This window comes from Polistes dominula, unplaced genomic scaffold, assembly GCF_049000335.1.
Source record: "Polistes dominula isolate Pdom_NZ unplaced genomic scaffold, Pdom_raw_medaka contig_28, whole genome shotgun sequence".
Lineage (NCBI taxonomy): Eukaryota > Metazoa > Arthropoda > Insecta > Hymenoptera > Vespidae > Polistes > Polistes dominula.
In genome coordinates this window covers 5,054,617-5,075,219 of record NW_028300879.1, presented here as the reverse complement: position 1 = coordinate 5,075,219, position 20,603 = coordinate 5,054,617, and the positions used below count along the sequence as shown (strand labels likewise).

The 20,603-nt window shown below is 29.9% G+C and overlaps 2 protein-coding genes and 1 long non-coding RNA gene across 6 annotated transcripts in view; 2 read left to right on the top strand and 1 right to left on the bottom strand.

The window, feature by feature from the left end:
* milt (trafficking kinesin-binding protein milt) overlaps positions 1 to 4,348 on the bottom strand; it is a 48,935-nt gene extending 44,587 nt beyond the window's left edge. The window contains exon 1 of the mRNA XM_015321961.2: positions 4,137 to 4,348. The gene's annotated coding sequence lies outside the window, so the exon portion shown is untranslated. The remainder of the gene's footprint in view (positions 1 to 4,136) is intronic.
* On the top strand, positions 25 to 14,623 carry LOC149033648 (uncharacterized). Its single transcript, XR_016176504.1, has 3 exons — positions 25 to 4,010; positions 8,200 to 8,306; positions 13,914 to 14,623. It is a non-coding gene; the product is annotated as an uncharacterized LOC149033648 (long non-coding RNA).
* Positions 14,624 to 16,351: 1,728 nt separating this feature from the next.
* The window catches only part of LOC107066912 (uncharacterized), a 92,488-nt gene continuing 88,236 nt past the window's right edge, over positions 16,352 to 20,603 (top strand). For 3 of the 4 annotated variants that reach the window (XM_089172246.1, XM_015321965.2, XM_015321964.2), the window contains exons 1-5: positions 16,352 to 18,399; positions 19,496 to 19,690; positions 19,779 to 20,033; positions 20,120 to 20,255; positions 20,364 to 20,432. In XM_089172246.1, coding sequence (XP_089028372.1) covers positions 18,211 to 18,399; positions 19,496 to 19,690; positions 19,779 to 20,033; positions 20,120 to 20,255; positions 20,364 to 20,432 — 844 coding nt within the window. In that variant the 5' untranslated portion in view covers positions 16,352 to 18,210. The remainder of the gene's footprint in view (positions 18,400 to 19,495; positions 19,691 to 19,778; positions 20,034 to 20,119; positions 20,256 to 20,363; positions 20,433 to 20,603) is intronic. The other variant, XM_015321963.2, reaches the window with a different exon arrangement.

Genomic DNA, 20,603 nt, shown 5'->3' with positions numbered 1-20,603 from the left:
CAAATATATAACTAATAAACTCACACGTAAATACGTTCGTTACGTTATGGGTTTTTTTTTGAATTTCTATTTTTTTCCTTTCTTCTTTTTTCTCTAATTTTTTCCCCCCTTCTCTTCACAATTATTATCTATGAAGATTCTATTTCTTTTTTTTTTCCTTTTTTTCACAGCACAATTTAAAAGCACCAGGTTGTTCTTTCAGATTCGCAAGTCGACGGAGAACTCCATACGGTGTGACGTCCCTCCACTCATCCACTCGAATCGAATAAAATAGAAGCTAGAACGGCTGCCATTTTGGATCTACGCCAATTTCAATAAAAGCTCGATAGCTTAAATCGATCCAGGAAAAATCTATTATCTGATACTTTTTTCTTTTTCTACTTCATCATTTTCTTATACTTGTAATGCCGATTAATTTATATTTGTTCTGTATTTTTGAAACTTGTGGAACACACATTCAGTTCATTCCTTTCTTGTTTTTATAAAATGGCGCGAAATTAAATTAGAACATCTTACTCGAGTCAAATTGAAATTCTAATAAAAATAATAAAAATCACATTTGTTTCATTAATTTAGATTTTATTTGTATAAAAAAAAAAACGTTCTCTTTTTACTTTTTTTTTTTTTTTTTTTCTTAAAAATGTTAATACAAAATATAACGATTATCTTTATTTCCTATAATTTGTCCTGACATTATGAAAGTTTGTTTTACGCAAGAGACGATAAGAAGAAGTCACGCGATACGTTGTGTGTGCATCCTTGCTCGGTCGGTAACTTGCATAAAGGATATTTCCTGAGAGATATCTCAACGGATAAATAAGAAAAAAATAAATATATAAAAAATAATATATAAAAATACATAAGATCGATATTAGCAAATAATGCAAAAAGAAAAAGGAAAAAAAAAAAAAGAAAAACGTATGCATCATTAAGTATAATTCTGTCAAAGTAAATGAAGTCAAACAACTCGCAAGAAAAAGAGAGACATTTATATATGAATAGAAAGAGAATGAGGGAAAGAGATAAAGAGAAATAGAAGAAGAAGAAGAAGGAGGAGGAGGAGGAAGGTTACGTAATCGACAGAAATAATCCGGTTTACATGCGAGTTGATAGAATGCAACGAATGAATATAGTAAACTAGGCACTACGTTAACCAAACCACCCCCACACACCTAACTTAAACCTAACCTAACTCTCTCTCACTCTCTCTCTCTCTCTCTCTCTATCTCTTTCATCCCACTTTGTTTTGCTTTCTTTTATAGATTTTACGATGGACCGTTTCGACGACCTGCCTCAAGGTCAACCAACTTGATCGACTACTCATACTCCTTAACCAATCGATCAGATCAGATCAGATCGGATCGGATCAATTCGGATCGTGAATTAACGAAAGATCTTTAACTCGTTAACCTTCTAAAGTAAAAGAATTAAAAAAATAAAACAAACAATAAAAAAAGATTTTCACGTGGATATTCCGTACAATTAGAAATAATACTTTGGCTCTTAATTTAGGAGGTTATGAAAGAGTAAAAAAGAGTGAGAGAGAGAGAGAGAGAGAGAGAGAGAGAGAGAGAAAGAGAGGCCCTTTATAGGTCAACAACTATTTTCAGATCAACCCAAGCGAATATATTTTCTAACGAGAAATAAATCCTTCTTCTTCTTGTCTCGTCTCATTAAATATATTAAATATATTTCTCCCTCTTCTCCTCCTCTATCTATTTCTCTCTCTCTCTCTCTCTCTCTCTCTCTCTCTCTCTCTCTCTCTTACCCCTTTTCCTTATCCGATGTTTCTCATGAGAATAATAAACCCATGTAATATATAAAACTCAGGTAGATAAGAAGATAGACCTAATAATGGATAAATAAGATTAAAGAATGTTAATCCATGTTAAAAAAAAAAAAGAAAGAAAGAAAGAAAGAGAGAGATAGATATAGATAGAGAAGGAGGGGGTGCAGAAGGGGGAGGGAAAGAGAAAGAGATGGAATGATAATAATCCTGATCACCGAGATGAACTATATAATCACTGGCGTATTTCTTTCCTTGCTTGGAACGAATGTAATAATGACGATAACGATAATGATGATGATGATGATCGTAACTACATTGATGATGATGATGATGATGATGGCAAAGACGATATGTTGGGATACTAAAAACAGGACTATAACTACGAGAAGACGACGACGCGGACGACGATGATGATGATGATGATGATGATGATGATGATGATGATGATGATGATGATAATGATGATGATGATGATGATGACGATAATGATGATGATGATGATGATGATGATGATAATGGCGACGGTTATGATAATGAACGGCGAGGCCAACGCATTATCCGCCGGCCAGAAGTAATCATCATTTGGCGGAGACCAATGGGGAACACCATGATAGAGAAAGAGAGAGAGAGATACACATATATAAGGGGAAAGAGAGAGAGAGAATATATATACAAGCAGCACACACAGGTATGCACTTTATAAAAGTCCAGTTCCCAGCGCGAGCGAAGACAGTTTACGTCTCGCTACGATCGATTCTACACCGTCAGAAGAGACGACCGTGAGAGTTGTTACAAGGAGAAAAATATAAGAGAGAGAGAGAGACAATTCTCTCTTTATTCTCTTATCTTCTATTCTATTTATTTATTTATTTTTTGGCTACACCTGGAATATATTAAATTAAACTTACAACACGTGTAATACAATTCGATAACACGAATTCATCGATTTCTGAAGACAACTTCAGTCAACAACAACATTGGTTGAGGAGTTTAGTGTGAGTGAGAGAAACAGAGAGAGAGAGAGAGAAAGTTCACAGATTTGTTTATTTTTCTTTACTTTTTCATTCAATCGAAGAATATTAGAAGACTTGCAACGCGTATAAAATAATTCGATAACTCGAATTCATCGATTTCTGAAGACAACAACAACAACAACAACAGAGTTTACGAGTTTAGTGTGAGTGAGAAAGAGAGATAGTTCACAGATTTGTTTATTTTTCTTTACTTTTTCATTCAATCGAAGAATATTAGAAGACTTGCAACGTGTATAAAACAATTTGATAACACGAATTCGTCGATTTTTGAAGACAACGTCAGTCAACAACAACATTGGTTGAGGAGTTTAGTGTGAGTGAGAGAAACAGAGAGAGAGTTTACAGATTTGTTTTCTTTTTTTTTTTTTTATTGACTTTTTCATCAATTGAAGAAATATAGAAAAAGAAGATAAAGTAGCATCTATTTTTTTTCCTAGTGTTTTTTTGATAAACGTGTTGTTGGAAACATAACATTTGTTTTATTTGATTTCATAGATACGACAACACATACCGGGGGATTTTATTTGTAATCATATTTAATAATAAATTGTATTATTTTATCGTTGTTTATATTTTGTTAAATTAAATTCAAACGAATATATTTCGATAAGATTCGTTTATGGTTAGGTTTACATTAACGTAAATTGGTTCGCGTGACAATTTTTTGTCGCAAATTAACGCGATATCAGATTTTGTTCAAACGTTAGATACTATTTATATATTTATAAGTGATTGATATAAAAATGAACAAATATTAGGTGACAATTAGTAGTGCATACTAATGGTATCTGATCTTTTTTTATTTATAAAGTAAGTTGACACACATATATATATATATATATATATATATTAGATAAGATTATCAATGTTTAATTATCAAAAAGTGATCAAAAAACTTGAATCAAACTTTAGTGTGACAATTTGTTAAAACTTCTTCTTTCCCCATACACATATTTCATATAATTAATAAGATATATATCATAGATTATTAAGTGATATTATATATACATATAGTGATCTAAAACTTTGGTGAAACGTTTGTGTAAACAAATGACAATTATCAACTGCAAAATTGTGTGTCAAATATTCGTAATGAAGGAATGAACCAAGAAAAAAAAAAAAAGTAACATTCAACGTGATCGAAGTTAAAAAAAAACGTTCAACACATATAAATATACATATATAAGGTGAGTTGAATTATTAAACAATTATTTATCTCTAATATATTATAATATGATGGAATATTAATTAGAATAAAAAAAAAGAAGAAGAAAAGAATGAATTATTTAAACAAAAAAGATTTAGGTACTTGCCTGTGATGGTTTCAGCGTCTTTCGTGCTAGTTGGTGTCACTACCGGTGGTATCCTATTTTTTTGAGTTCTTAGGGCTTGAAGAGTCGCCCTCGCCGTAGGTGAGACCTTCAGGGAGGTGACGGATGGTCTTGCTTGCCCTTCGGGCCGCTTTGGACCCACATCCTCCACGGCGGCCAGTTTGGACGCTGTGGCGATGAGCGAGATCGCCTCACCTTCCTATAATTATAACACAAAATATTTCAGTTTTTATTTTTAATATCAATTATTTATTGAATAATATAAGTATATAAATAATTATTAAAATTTATTTATTTTTATATATCGAATTTATTGAACATTTGAAATAATTGTATTGTATTTGGTTTTTTTTTATTTTTTATTTTTTTTTGAGACAATATTTTCATTCAAAATGTATTAGGGTGAATCAAAAGTTTAATTATATCGTTTTAGATAATGCAATTAGTTTTGTTTTGAAGTTAATTAAATTACGTTATATCTATATATATATTAATTTATATATATTATAATATGTTATGTGTATCTATAATATAATATATATAATATATAATATATATATATATATATATTTTTTTATATTATAATTTATATATATAATAATAATAATAATAATAATAATAATAATAAATTTATATATATATATATATATATATATATATATATATATATATATATATATAGTGTATATATATATATTATTATTATTATTATTATTATTATTATAAATATATAATAATTAATATATTAATTTAAAAAACTTTTATATATATATAATTTACCCTAATGATATATAGCAAAACACGTTTATAGATAAACTTATCCACATAAATTTTGTGTAACCTTTTAAACTCTTATATCAAACGTGACCTAACTCTTTTAGTGCCGCGGCGAATTGTGCAAGAATATCCATGCAAAAATGACGAATTTGCAAAAGGTTTGGTAAAAAGCTAATAAAAACTAAACTAAGAATGATATTTAAAAAATTCAAAATGCAGCGTTATGCGGAAGAAACGGACAGTAATATAACGTCAATTGATTTTTAATATTCATTTAAAATCATAATAATAACATCAATATAAAATAGGATAAAAAGTATAGAAACAAGTTTCTCTATTTCAAACAAAATTTGCACTAATTTTCGTTTGATCAATTTCATTCATGTCACGCGGTATTAATTATAAGTATTTCATTTTCATTAATTTTTAATAAAATAACTAACATTAGTCCTTAGAACAAAAGGACAAAGGACACGGCAAAAGCGTCAGACCAATAATTGGTCATCACTGTCAACATCTTCATCACTTACTTCTCACGTGTCAATAATTCGAACTAATTCTGCTTCATCCATATCCGCGTAAGGGGTATAGTTTTTATAAAAATGTAGCAAACAAAACTGATAAAATTTTCAACGACTAATTGTAATGGAAACGAAAAGTACGGTTTTTCAATAAGAACTATTAAAAAATGCTCTGTTGTTCCAAGGACCAAGAAAGACTAAAAAAAAAAAAGATATCTGTCTCCCTGTGTCGATACATGGTGTAACATTACAATTGTTTGATAAATATCTTGAAAAGAATCCGATTACAAGCCCTAAAAATGATCATTGAATTTGTATAGAATTTCTATCTTATCGCTCAAGCGTCTACAGAACACATCGGAGCACCAATCAGCATAAATTATAACAAAAAGTAAAAGTAACAAAATATTTGTTTATTCTTTTGCAATGAAATTAAACCGCTAATAACATTTGATAAATATATTTTGAGATAGAAATGTCTTGCAATGCGAAAACAAGGACCTCATTGCATATGCAACGATATATCGTCGCGCGGCACTAAAAGGGTTAATATTTTTTCATTTAAATTACAAAATACAATAATACGATCAATATTAAATATATATATAATCAGAGTTTTTAAATTGAATAAAATCAGTGTTTCGTGTTGGCGATTTAATAAAATCTTTCTCACGGTAAACTTCGAAGATAGGAATGACAGAAAAAGAGAAAGAGAAATAAATCGAGAATACACGACGAGAATGTCTTTCCCTATGTCTGGCCGACCGGATTTAACACTCATCACCGACTGAAAATGCACTCTTCGCAAGTTGCAAGCATCCAACATAACATACGACGACGACGACGACGACGACACTCATTCCTCGGTAGCACGTGCTCGACTAGTGAACGAAACCATCTTCTAACTTTTCTTTTAAACCGACATATTCTTTTTTTATTTCCCCACCCATTTTACGAAGGGGTTGTGAGATACATCAGGGTGATATCTTCTTTGTTATTAAAAATAACTTGAGTTCAACAAAAAAATGCGCTTAGTAAAATACATTGTGGTTGCAATGCAACCATGCATTAATGCATTAATACAACAAATGCATTAAATGCAATGCATTTATAATTTTGGCAAAATGTTTATTTTTTAAAATAAAATTGAAAGAATAATTTATTTTTTTTTTTTTTTAATAAAAAATACTTCAGTAGTACATCGAACTTGTAAACTTGTACCTTGTGTGTTTCGTAAATAGAATAGCAACGAGGTCGGTACCGGATACGATCGTTTATACATCTTCCGGTTTCTCGTAATTTATTTTTCCAACCGGTAAAGCTCTCTTACCCTGAGAAAAAAATTTCGTATTTTCTCACGAGGATTTTTCTATTTTTCTTTTCTCTTTTTATTTTATTTTATTTTTTAATTTTTTAATTTTTAATTTTATTTTTTATATACGCCATTAAACTTCGATTTATCGGGGGGAAAAAAGTGTAAAATACTTATTTTAAAATCATAATGGCATAACGGTGATGTCACACGAAGAATCTCCGATTTCCATTTTTTTTTTTCGTTTCAATAAAATTTCCGATTCCAAGTACGCATTAAATAAAAATTGCTATCACTGATATGTTATCTATGAGCAAACGATATTATTTTCGATATCACACTGACATATGGAACAGATATTTCTTTCTTTCTTTCTTTCTTCCATTTTCCATTTTGTTTTTTTATCAATGATTCTTTTTCTACTTCGTGAAGAAATAAAAAAAAAAAAAAAAAAAAAAGAAATAATTTTCATTAATTTAAAATTGGCGCGTAAATTAGTTACTCAATAGACAAAACTATTTTCATAATTTTAAAATTGGCGCGTAAATTCAATTCCCCCCCCCCCAAAACAAATAATTATTATAAATTTCAAATTGGCACGTAATTTCTTGTTTCATAATAAATTTCCCGCAAATGTAAGAAAAAAAAATAAATAAATAAATCCAACATTTAAATTAAATTATCTGAAATAAATATATTAAAAACGAATAGAGACGAGATGATTATATTATTGTTGATTATAAATCTCTGTAGAATTTGTAGATATTTGTGATCGGATAATACTTTGATCAACGATTGTTAATCCCTTATCTTTTTATCCGTTAACAAAAATAATTAAATTCGATCGAAGAAAGATAATTACATTAATATTACAAAAGATATCACACACAAACACACAAATCTTGGAAAGAATATGTTAGCAGGAGTTAAACAAGGAAAAATTTGCTTATTTATATTTTAACACGAATCAAAATTATACTTCGTATACATCAAAGGTATATTATGTGATTATGATGAAGGATATTAAATTTTATTTTTCTTGTATTTTGTTGTTGTTGTTGTTGTAAAAACACAAATTATTATCCTGACATTGATTAAATGATTACAACGTTGCCATTAAATTACTTGCAATTTAAAACAAAAATTAAATTATGATTATCTTTTTTAAATAATATCAAAAGAAATGCTAAGAATAAAACTCATTAATAAAAAAAAATAAACAAATATAATTATTATAAATAATAATATTTCATAAATATTACATGATCGATCTCATAGTTTTCTGATGGTTCCAAAATCCTGGTAGATACACTTTGTGATTTGCACATCTTTTTTTTATTTATTCCATTCGATTAAAATTTATGTATGAAATATCACAATTCGTATTTTTATTAATATATTTAATATTTTATTTTATTTATTTATTTATTTATAGATATCCGTAGCTGCTCCTCGTTAGACTCTCAAATATTGGAAGAAATAATCAATCGAAGCGTACAAGGCTACCAAACTGAATCGAACGCAAAAGTCTACTTGATCCAGGTAAACAAAATGCAAGAAAAATATAACACATACACACACACATATATATACATATTATACATATGTATGTACGTATATATGTAAATTTTAAAGCGAGAATCGATCAATCGATACACTTTGACGATTCTTCGATATAAAATATTACATTTCAAAGTGCAATCAAATTCACTTTTTTTTCTTTTACTTGTCCAACTTCGTTTCTATTTTTTATAAATTATTTATTTCATTAGTTTAATTATACGATTTAATATATTTCGTTGTCTTTTTCTGCTTCTTCTTCTTCTTCTTCTTCAATAATTGTTTAATAATTGTATTGTATTTTCACGTATAAGTTGTTGATTGAAATATCAAACATAAAACACAAATAATAAGAACACAATTACACGCGTAGATGTTTACAAAATATTTCGAAAAATTGAATATATAAATCTTTTATGAAATTGTGACCACCATTCTCAGAAGACTCGCGTAATGCAACTAGTTAATCGAAACACACTTCGCCAACTAATCTCTCTCTCTCAGGAGCGTAAGGTGAAAGAAACCTGCTGTTCAAGTGCTTCGAGGTAGATGAACGAATTCAGAAGAGTGGGAATAAAACCGGCCGAGCTGTTCTTTTTGTTTACCTTGCATATATATATATATAAGTACGCATAAATATATATATATATATATAAGTACGCAAGGATACACATAGGGTGGTCAGAAAATTTTACACGTATACACAAATATTTTTTATACAATTATTTCAAATCAAATCATTTTTAAATTAAACATCTTTTTATTTTTTTAATAATTTTACATTTAATGCATAATTTTTTTTATTATTATTTTTATTTTTATAAATTAATATTAATATAATATAGTATATAATTATAATTATAATATAAATTTTATTATTATTATTTTTTTTAATTTTTTTTTATTATTATTATTTTCTTTTGCAAAGAAAAAAATTATACCAATCTATATTAAATAAATAATTAAATATATTAGATGCAATTTGAAATTTTAAAATGAAATGAAAAAATATTAATTAGATGATATAATTACAATTTTATATTAAATTAAATTTAATAATAATAAATAATAATTAATGAGATCGATTAAATTTCTCTAATATTTTATTTTATTATTATTATTATTTGGGGGGGGGGGGTTATTTTATTTAGGTCACTTTCATTATCACAAAAAAATACAATATTACTATATACAATTTGTGCATATGTATATGTATACATATATAGTATATGTTTTAACAACATATGTATATTGCACACGCAAATAGTAAAGTAGAAAGTGCGCACACGTTTCACCAAGACGATCGATAAGCGAATTAGTTTCACTAGGGTAACAATTTATCCATTTTGTAAGATGCAATTGATAAAACCCACAATGTTTCGAAGATGGTATCAAATGTTAGAACATAAAAAAGAAAAAGAAGAAAAGAAGAATACTAAATATAAAGGAAAAAGTGCAAATGTAATGAAAATTAAGTTTGGTTCACCCGTTATAATTACCAACCTACGTGAATCGTGTCACGTAGACGTCTGTCTCATTTTAATGTCTGCACTTTGTATTTGCTTTTTTGGTTTCACTTTTACTCAACGAGAGAGAGAGAGAGAGAGAGAGAGAGAGAGAGAGAGAGAATTTAATGCAAATATTTCATTCAATAATATGCAAAATTTCTATTATCCATTTGCATTTGAAATTTGTTAATAATTAATCTACAACTGGTAAAGCCATTACAAAAATTTGTTAAGTGTTTTAAAAAAATTGATAAGTTTTACAACAAATTATTAGAGTTTGAATTTTGAAAATATTGTTTTCCATAAATCCATTTTTATAAATCCCAAAATACCATGCTGTTTAATTATTAATTATATTATTAATAAAATAATTACTAACTTAATTTGTCTCGTTCAACAAGTAAAAGAAAATAATTAAAAAATTACATTTTTAATAGGTTTTATAACAAATTATTAATATTTGAATTTTGATAATATTGTTTTCCATAAATCCTATCTTATAAATTCTAAAACACCATGCTGTTTAATTATTAATTATATAATTACTAACTTAACTTATCTCGTTCAACAAGTAAAAGAAAATATATTAAAAAATTAAATACAAATGATTAATTAAAATATTCTAAAATTTCAAAAATTATTTTTGTACTAATATCTTAGCATATCTAACAAATTCTTTAACAAGTATTTAAAAACAAATTCCAATTAGGAAAAAAAAAATCAAACAAATTTGTTGCTCCCCCCTCCTCTTTTATAAAAATATCTTTACAAATTTTTATTTAACGGCTCTAAATTTTCAAATTTAATTACAAACAAAAATATTATTAATAAAATACACGATAAGATAAGACGGAAAAAGAGAAAAATATTAAAAAAATAATTGTCATTAAAATTATCGTAATAAAATGAAAAAAAAAACTCACTTGCACGTGTTAAATGCAAATATTACCACCGTGTAAGACAATAATTATTAGCAAAATGAACGATAATAATATCTCGATTTCAATATACATATTTATCATCTATATCGCAATATGTTACAAATTTAGTCGTTAATAATAACGCACATGTGTGTAGGATTTACGTCACGTATACAAATTAGCACTATTGAAGAATAATTATCACGAAATGTTTGCATATCGTAATACAGCATCCTAATACACATACAAACACACATATTATTTACATGTATTTACATATAAAGAAAAGAAAAAAAGAACAAATGTTGCACTTAATTTTCCGCTCATAATTAAACGTGGAATTTAATTCAAGAATTTAAAAAAAAAAAAAAAAAAATGATACCAAGATCGTCACCATTATGTGTGTTGTTTTTAATCGAAGCAAATAAATAATCGCATTAGCATTAATGTTCCAATGTAAAAGAAACAAAAAAAAAAAAAATAAGAAGAATAAAAAAATGGTAAAACGTTTATAATTATACTAATTAGGACTTTATAATGAGGAATGAATATTTAATAAATTACCGATTAGCAATATACAAATAATTAAAACGTGTCGTACGATATATCAACACACATTCGATTGAATGGGTAGACCCTTTCAAGGTAACTACTACGAGAAAGCGTAACTCTCGTAATTATGTAATTGTCTACGCAATATGATTGTAAGTATTGAAAGTATAATAGTGAGAGGTGTGTTACGTATATAAATGTGCGTGTATTTGTATGTATATATGTGAACACATTGAGTCCATCTTCGAAGAATCAGAGATACCGGTTAGTTGTGCCAGCAAACAAGACACTATGTAACTGGTCTAAAGAAGGAACCTCGTAAACACTTTTAACTTATTCAGAACACGGCCTGAGTTTCATTCTTAGATCTTACATATATATATATATACACATAAATTATAGGATGTATTAAATAATCGAGATAATCAGGGGGACAGGTTGATGACCGTATTTTTACCTAAAATGAAGTACGAACAATTTTTTTTTTTAATTTATTTTTATAAATTATATTATTATTATAATATAATTAATAAATATAATTTATTATATATACTAAAATATAACTATATAAAAAATATTAAAATATAAAATATAACTATACTATTATATATATATATATATATATATATATATATATGCACGCATATACGTATTACATATGTGTAATATCTATTATTAATATTTATTTTTAGAAATCGGTTGGAAACTACGGATTAATTTATTTTCCCGCGTTTAACAAGAGAAAGAATAAAAATAAATTATGAAAATTAATAATAAAATCTTATAAAACGATGAGTCACAATCATATGTAGCAAAACGTTTCATATATATATATATATATATATAAAAAAAAAGTAGGTTTTCTTTCGATTCGAAATAAAGAAATGATAAGAGAAATGTACGTTCGAGATATCGAAACGTGATCGTCTCGTAATAAATTTTCATTTCGATTATGACGAAATAAAATATGTGAAATACAAAGATACGACAAATATGTTAGTGATAAAAAGTAGATTAAACAAAAAAATTAATAGAATTTGGGAAGGAAAAGAAAAAAAATTAAAACAAGAAAATATAATATTATTTAAATACGAACATAATTACGTCAACTTACTGAGACGATTGGAACAGCATTGAAATTCTTTTGTATATCATTATTATTCGTTTGTAAAAATAATGCACGTCTTGCCGCTTGTCGAGTAATTTCATTGGAAATTTCATTTCCTTCCTTTTCACAGGTTGAATTTTGTGCTTTGTCGCGACCCTTGAAAACCCTTCTAGCCGAATTTCTTCTAACTTCGGCAAATGCTATACCTCGGAGCAACATTTCGCAAATCAAAAAAGAAAAATTCGTTCGAATTTATTTATTTATTTATTTATTTGAAGTATTTCTTTTTCTTTCTTTTTGTCACTATCCTATTCACACAAAATATTATTATCATCGACTTAATTATTCAATTTAATTAAAGTACACCACACAATAAGAGCACAGTATGTTAGTACGTTTCTCACTAAAATAAATTTCACGATTGTCGTCGTGTATAATCAATCTTATATCAACCTATCGTTGAATATCTTATTTATAACGCCCTCTGTTATATTATTCGATTTAACAGATAGAAAGAAAAAAGAAATGATAAGAAAAAAAAAGAAAAAGAATTGAAAAATGTTAAAAAGTCTCGGAAAGATACGAGGCACTGATGATTCTTGCGATTGCAACTGAACACGTATATATAGTTTTGTATGTTAAGTATACCTGTCGATGGTCTAAGCCAATATGGGTTCTCCTCTTATCGTTAGATATCCGTTGATAATATACCAAGTACAATCTCAATAAAAACCGATAATTTCCTATCATACAAAAGACACAAATATACACTTGCATAAATAATAATAATATAAGGTGGTATCCCTCAAGAAATCGTTTTATCGAGATTGAAAAATTATACAATTTATTTAACGAGCATTTTAAATTACAGCATCGTGGGGCAACAACCAGATTGCTAGCAGTGATTTTTATTTGTAAAAAAAAAACAAAAAACAAATATTGTAATTCTAGTAATATGACGATATTGGTTTTTTATTATTTTGTTTTCTCTTTATTCGATAAAACGATTTTTGGGACACCATATACATGATATGCAATATCGAGATGTATTATATTTCTTTTTATATTATTATTTATTTAATTCAAGATACGGTGCATATACTATTTGCTTTCTCAGTTTATTTTTCATACTTTTACATTATTGCTTTTCTTTTTTCAAATCTTTGCATTTGAAAGCTGTGGAGATGAGACATTTCAAATTTTGTCTTTAAAATCTAGAACACATTTTTAATTACAATATAAATCATTTACACAGTTCGTAATATAGTAAAAAGCAATTATAATAAATACATTTATTCTTCTAAGTAATCAGTTTGAATAAACTTTCAGATGCAATGGGTTGAATCATATATTTTCTAAATAAATAAATAAATAAATAAAATAAGATATTAGAGGTACATATTAAGTAATGAAAATTTATTCGATATAACTCATTCATTTTCTAATTAATTAATTATTCTTCTTGTTTTGTTTAATCTGTTCTTTTTTCTTCTTTTTCTAGAGATCCAACTACTAAGTTGAGAATGACATCACTTGGATAGTTCAACCTTTGTCACATCTATCTCTTCCTCTCTCTCTCTCTCTTAATCTTTTTTATTTCTTACCGGCTGATATACAAAAGCTACTTTTTCGTTGGACTGTACATTGCTAAGCCTGCTTGACTCCTACCAAGATTAAGGTAATGTTCGTACCTCTTATGATACAATAGCTATGTAGTCATTTCAGTACTCTATGGTGCTTCTACTTGGATTGCCGCTAAAACGTTTGAATTTTTCTGTGAGTTCTGTGTGAAAACGTCAAACCGGTTGGCTCGTTGAACTTTTTCATATTTACAAGGGGAATCAAAAAAAAAATTCAAGGTAGTAAAGACGATTCATTTCTATCATCTTCTTCAAACGATATAATTGTTCAATAGATACACCAATTTAATGAGTAATTATTATTCTTATTTTTATACGTACTCTTTAACCGATTGAATGTATGTCAATTATCATTCAGATTATGTATGCGTATAAGAAAAAGTTTAGAAACGGTGATAATTATTGATACGTTGTTATCGAATGAAATAAGAAAGTAGAATGTTATCGAATGAAATGATTCCATAGTAGTACTGAAACAACTCTTTTTTTAAACATTAGTATGTCTCCTTAATTTGTTTATGATCCTTCGTTAAGTATTGTCATTCTAGAAATATAATTGTAGTTTTCTTAAACTCACCGTGACGTAGTATCAAATTTCTGGTTTCCACTAGGGAAACCACCACGATCACCAGCCAAAGGCGTTGTAAGTACACTGAAATGGTAAAGATAATGATTATTAAATAATGCTATTTTTGTTTATTTACAAGTGATATCAAGTAAGTCTAAGAATTAACTTTATGAATCTATTTACTAGTTAGAATGTTTTAAAAAAAGTTTCAGCAATGATAAAACCTATTTGATGATTCACACACACATTCACAGTCTCTAACAATTGCTTTTCTTGCTAAACAAGTATATTTTTGATAATATGACATAGACATTCATAAATCAAATTTTTTAATGAATATCAAACAGAATTAATATATGAAATATCAAAGAACATAAATCTAAGATTCTATTGAAGTACAAACATAACCTACAATATAAAAACAATAGTGAATTTAATTTATTATCATAAAATACTTAAGAGAGAGAAAGTAATCTATAGAAACACAATTGAAGAGGAAATATTTAACTATAATATGAAAACTACAATTAAATGTTACCATTACATAAATATCGTAGAAACGAATGAATTAAAATTCTTTAAAAAATATCAAAAAGAGTAAACAAAATGTAACATTTCAGAAAGAGAATCTGAATTTCTATCAAAGAGAGAAATTGAGAAGTATATTTTCATATAATACAATGAAAAGTTATTACATGAAATAAACATCGTAGAAACTTATAAATACAAACTCTCTTAATCTCAACGATGAGAAAATGAGATTTTCTATCATTGAAAGGAAATGAAGTATAGTATGAAAACACTGGTAAAAAGTTATTATGTCATATTGAAAGAAGAAGTGCAAAGTACATATTAGATATCATTGAAAGAATCGACAGGAAAGTTCTCCCGACAAGTGTATACTTGTAATCTTGATATCAATCGTATATGAAAATAAAAATTGGAAGAAAAAAAAGAAATAAGGAGTAGGGATAAGAGAAAGATACGAAAATGATGAAACGAACGATCGGTAAAAAGATTAGATCAGCTGTTTGTTGGCATGAATCAAAGTCGCGTGCGAATGTAATAATAAGTGGGTATGGAGTAGGATCGCGTTGATCACGTTTAAAATTAATATTTCAATTAGAAGTTTAAAAATATCTGTCTTGTGAAAAGATAAAATTAAAAAAATGTCACTAAATTACCGGGGTAGGAGAAGGACGTTGGAATAATCCTAGTGGTCGGTAGGATCGAGGTCGTTTGTGTCACTCTGCTCCTTTAAATCTATCGATTGGAGTTCCTTGCGTCTCCATACGAACTACAAAATTAGGTTAAAACTGCAGCGCGATATTCTTTCTCTCTCTCTGACACACACACGTTCGTTCGTTCTTCCTCGAAACCGATAGTTGTGTCGTTACTTGTCTAACATTGATTTTCTGAAAACACTTACATGGTCGTTGATCTTATTTTAATTTTCCAAGGATTGACTGATACAAGCCAACAAGAATAAAAGAAAGAAATAGACAGATAGACAGACAGATAGATAGATAGGTTAGGTTAAATGTCTAGGTAAAGAATCGTTTTATTAGGGTTAAAGAAAAGGATCATGGAAGGACGAGAGAATAGACTCGGTCCATGTCCTTTTCTTTCTCTCACACATACATACGCGTATCAACCACCCACGCAAATTCACACACACATACACAATTCATATATATAATGTATATGTAGATATAGATAACACTAAATCACCTTGCACTTTTCCCTGTATTCGTACATTCTCGTCAGGAATGAAAGATTTGTTGATAGTCGGGATAAAATCACCCGAGATGCACCGTCACACGACTGCCATCAGACTTTTATTATCAAACTCTCCAACCGACAGCACGACTCGCGCACTCGCGTAACAAGAGACGACGAACACGTATATATGGCCGTATATATGTATAACTTGTATGTGTGTATATATATATATGTATTTATAAAGAGAAGGACAAGTTTAGTCACTACATTGGACGTTTCTTCTTCTTTTTCCTCTTGTTATTTTTCTTACTTCTTCTGACACGAACAAACTTTACTCGTGTGTTTCTATGTGAGACAAGAGAAAGAAGAAGAAAAAATAGCTCGTGTTTTCTCGACAGTAGGAGAGGGTAATGTTAACTGCACGGCTGACAATGAATTAAAAACTCGCGTTAAATATAGGATCATTTCTATCGCACCGCGAAAAAGATCTTCTTAGCGGGTTTCCTTTTCTTTCTTTCATTTGTTCATGGCGCTGCACTCGGATTCACGTATAAGTTCGAATTTATTTTAAATAACAGCCGACGAACACTCTTTCCGCGCTTACTATGAGCCTATTCGTGCTTTTCTATATTGCAAGTTGATATTAGCTTACGCTGATTGGTCCTGTTCGGGCCAATCCTGGATCGTTGCACGATGCATCCATTCGCGTGAGTGGTAGGAATTTTTATGATGGGTAGAGTGTCATGTATGTTGCATAGTCTTTCTTTTACTAACTCATGTTACATTTATACGTAAGAGATCATTTTTAATTTATATATTTATAACAAAATATATAATAAATAAATAAGATACGCAGGATATTCGAGTCATTTGTATCGTCGATATATTTTATTTATATTTAGGTTAGGTCATTCGAAATTTGTGTTAAGATTTTAATCGAATTTACTTAATATCGTAGAAAGTTAAGATATACGATCTGGTTTTTATTAGGATATGTTGTCATGTAAAATAAAATAGTCGTTTAGAGATATTTTAGTATTCGACGTTGGTAATAGCAAGAGAGGAGGAGAAATCATTGGTCCTAACGGAAATTCGGCAATGCAAACATGGCGCGAAATAGAGCCGGCGCTGTCGGTCGTTCCTCGTTAATCCGTACGAATAAACCATAGAATAAGTATTCTTTTTTTCCTCTGGGGGTTATGCGTTTGTAGTGTTGTAGAGGATTGGGTGGTTGGACGCGCACGCTCCTCCTACACCATCATACATCTCCCTCACCGCCATCACTACCACCACCAAACCATTACATGCTATGTTCGATTGCTACTACACAATCGTGAAAGGTTTTTGATAGTGTTATTCCGCGTGATGCGCTTGCGTGTGAGTGCAGTAATGGTAGTGGTAGTGGTAGTCGTCGTGTCATCGTCGTCGTCGACGTTATAACATATTCGTAATCGTCGGTGGGTAACGTAGTGGTGTGTGAATGACGCGAGAGAAACACACGACGATGAAACGTTTCTGTTAGCATACATCTAAATTACATACATACATATATCTATATATATGCATATACACATAGATACATAGCACATAGATACACGAATACGTCCTTGCGGCAATGGGAAAAGTGGCGGCGTATGCGCGGCTCCACGCTAGAGAATTTTCTCCCTCGCGGATGGCAACCTGGATATCGATTGTCATTATTTATATCGTACGTTTCCTCTTCAGTCATCGATTCACTTTTTACATTTTACATTTTTACAGTAATGAGAGAGTTAAGTTTAGATAGCCGTACGGTACACTAAGTTACCCACAACCTTCCCTCGATGTGTGATCACAGGTGTTGTTGAGGGAGTCGAGTGAAATAGAGAATGACGGATAGCCAGCAGCAGTTTTGCTTGCGGTGGAACAACTTTCAGGCGAACATCACGAGCCAGTTCGAGGCGTTGCGAGATGATGAAGACTTCGTCGACGTTACCTTCGCCTGCGATGGCAGGCGACTTCAGGCTCACAAGGTCGTCCTATCCGCTTGCAGCCCTTACTTCAAGGAGTTGTTCAAGGTTAGAAAACCGTTTCTTCCCGCTCCCCACCCTACTTTTCTTCCTTATCCCCTCCTCCTTCCTTCACCCCCGCAACCCCTCTTCCATCTCTCTCTCTCGCTTACCTGCTTCTTTCCCCTCTCTCTCTCACTCACTCTCTCTCTCTCTCTCGCATGCACGCTACTCCCCCTCCCCTTCCCCTCCTTTTCCTCTTCTTCCTAACACACGTTTTCGATTCCTCCTTCTATCTTTCTGTCTCTCTCTTCCTCCCACCTTCTCTCATCTCCCATCTCTCTTTTTCATCTTTCTATATGTGCCGCCGCTGCTCCGCTCGTATGCGCACGTAATATGCATTTTAGTCGCTTCGTCCGACCGTTAATAATTCCAAAATTACACAATACCTATTTGCGCGACGTGTCCCAGCCGCTTTTTTCTCTCTCTCTCTCTCTCTCTCTCTCTTTCTCTCTCTCTTTATTTCTTATCTCCCCGACACGTTTTCAGCTCTCGAATTTGTAGCCATCATCATAACGCACTATGTGCAGAACGTATGCGATGCCGATGCAGATGTCCTTTTGTTATTTTTCTTTTATTTTTTTTTCTCTCTCTCTCTCTCGCTCTATCTCATTCCTCTCTTCTCCTCTCTTCCTTTTCATTTTCTCTTTTCACGCACAATTAACTGATTAACTACCAAATATACTGCACGCCCGCGTATATATGCAAATATTTAATTACAAGTGGGAATTTTTTTTTCTGTCCTCGTTTAATTTCCTTTACAATTATTGAAAATTAATTAGGTTCACGCTTTTCTGTTTGTTTTAATTAATTGCTTTTATACGAGATATGAAAGAACGAAATTATTATTATTATTATTATTTTTATTATTATTATTATTATTATTGCTATTATTGATTTTTTCTTTTTATAAGGCATGCAAATATAAAATAAAAGAATATTAAAATATTTAACATATAACTTTCCTCCTATCTAAGGCATGACTATTAATATTTATGATAAAGCATATTTGAAATATTTTCAGTCGCTATTAAGATATTGTATACCTACTAGAAGAAGAAAATAATGTTGGTAACAATTTAGTTATATGGTTGATTTTTTCTAGACCAATCCTTGCAAACATCCGATAATTTTTATGCGGGATGTGGAATTTGAACATCTACAATCACTGCTGGAGTTCATGTACGCCGGTGAAGTAAACATTTCACAAGCTGAATTGCCTACTTTTCTGCGTACAGCTGAATCTCTACAAATCCGTGGTCTCACCGACTCTCAAAGTAGTCAGCACAACAACGAAAAGGTATATTATTATAATGTGATAGTATTTGGTTATATTTAAAAAGGACAAAAGTGTATCTATAATTTAAATCTTATATTAAAATATTTAGCACTTGAAGACGAATAATGTTCACGCATCAAATGGCCGTGGTCTGATCTCACCGAGCTTGGACGATGAGCGCAGTAAAACTCCACCACCATCGAGCCCTCCACCATTAAAAAGGCTGTGTAAAAGAAGTGATTCACCTCAAATCTCTAGTCCAATACCTACTGTGACGCCTTGCGCTAGCAGTACACCTCTCTCACGACCGCTCATAGAGCCGCAAGTTCAGCTTGACTGTTATAAGGATATTGATATTGTGGAGGTAATTATTGATACTTGTTATTTTTCATTAAATTGAATTATTTTTCTCGTAATATCTTACGTCCTATACATATATTATCATTTTAGCCAAAAGTAGAACTACCTGAATATGGCAGTGATGATGATTGCTCATCAAAACAAGAAGTTAACGCGATACCTGGTGGTTTCCTTAGTTTGGATGGTGGTATGGAAGTATTACCGACATATCCACCATCTTTTCAAGGTATAAATTTTATTGTCACTGTTGTTGTTTATGTTGTAAATAAATAAGGAATTCATTGAAAAAGTAAAGAAATGAAAAGGAAAATATTATAAGATAGATTTGTTTTAGGAACCAGTATGGAAGGTGGCATGCCTGGACCTTCACATGGGAACAATGAGCTGAATCAAGAGCAGCAAGGTGAGTCTATGATTTATACTTTTTTGGTAGTGCGAGCACCATTACAAACAGCAACAACCTAGCCATTACATCAGAACTGTATAATGAGAGTAGAAGCAAGGAAGGAGAAAGGAATCTTGATCGTTTGAAATGGTAAGCTCGTGTGTAGCTCGGTAGGTCTTGGTAGGTGGT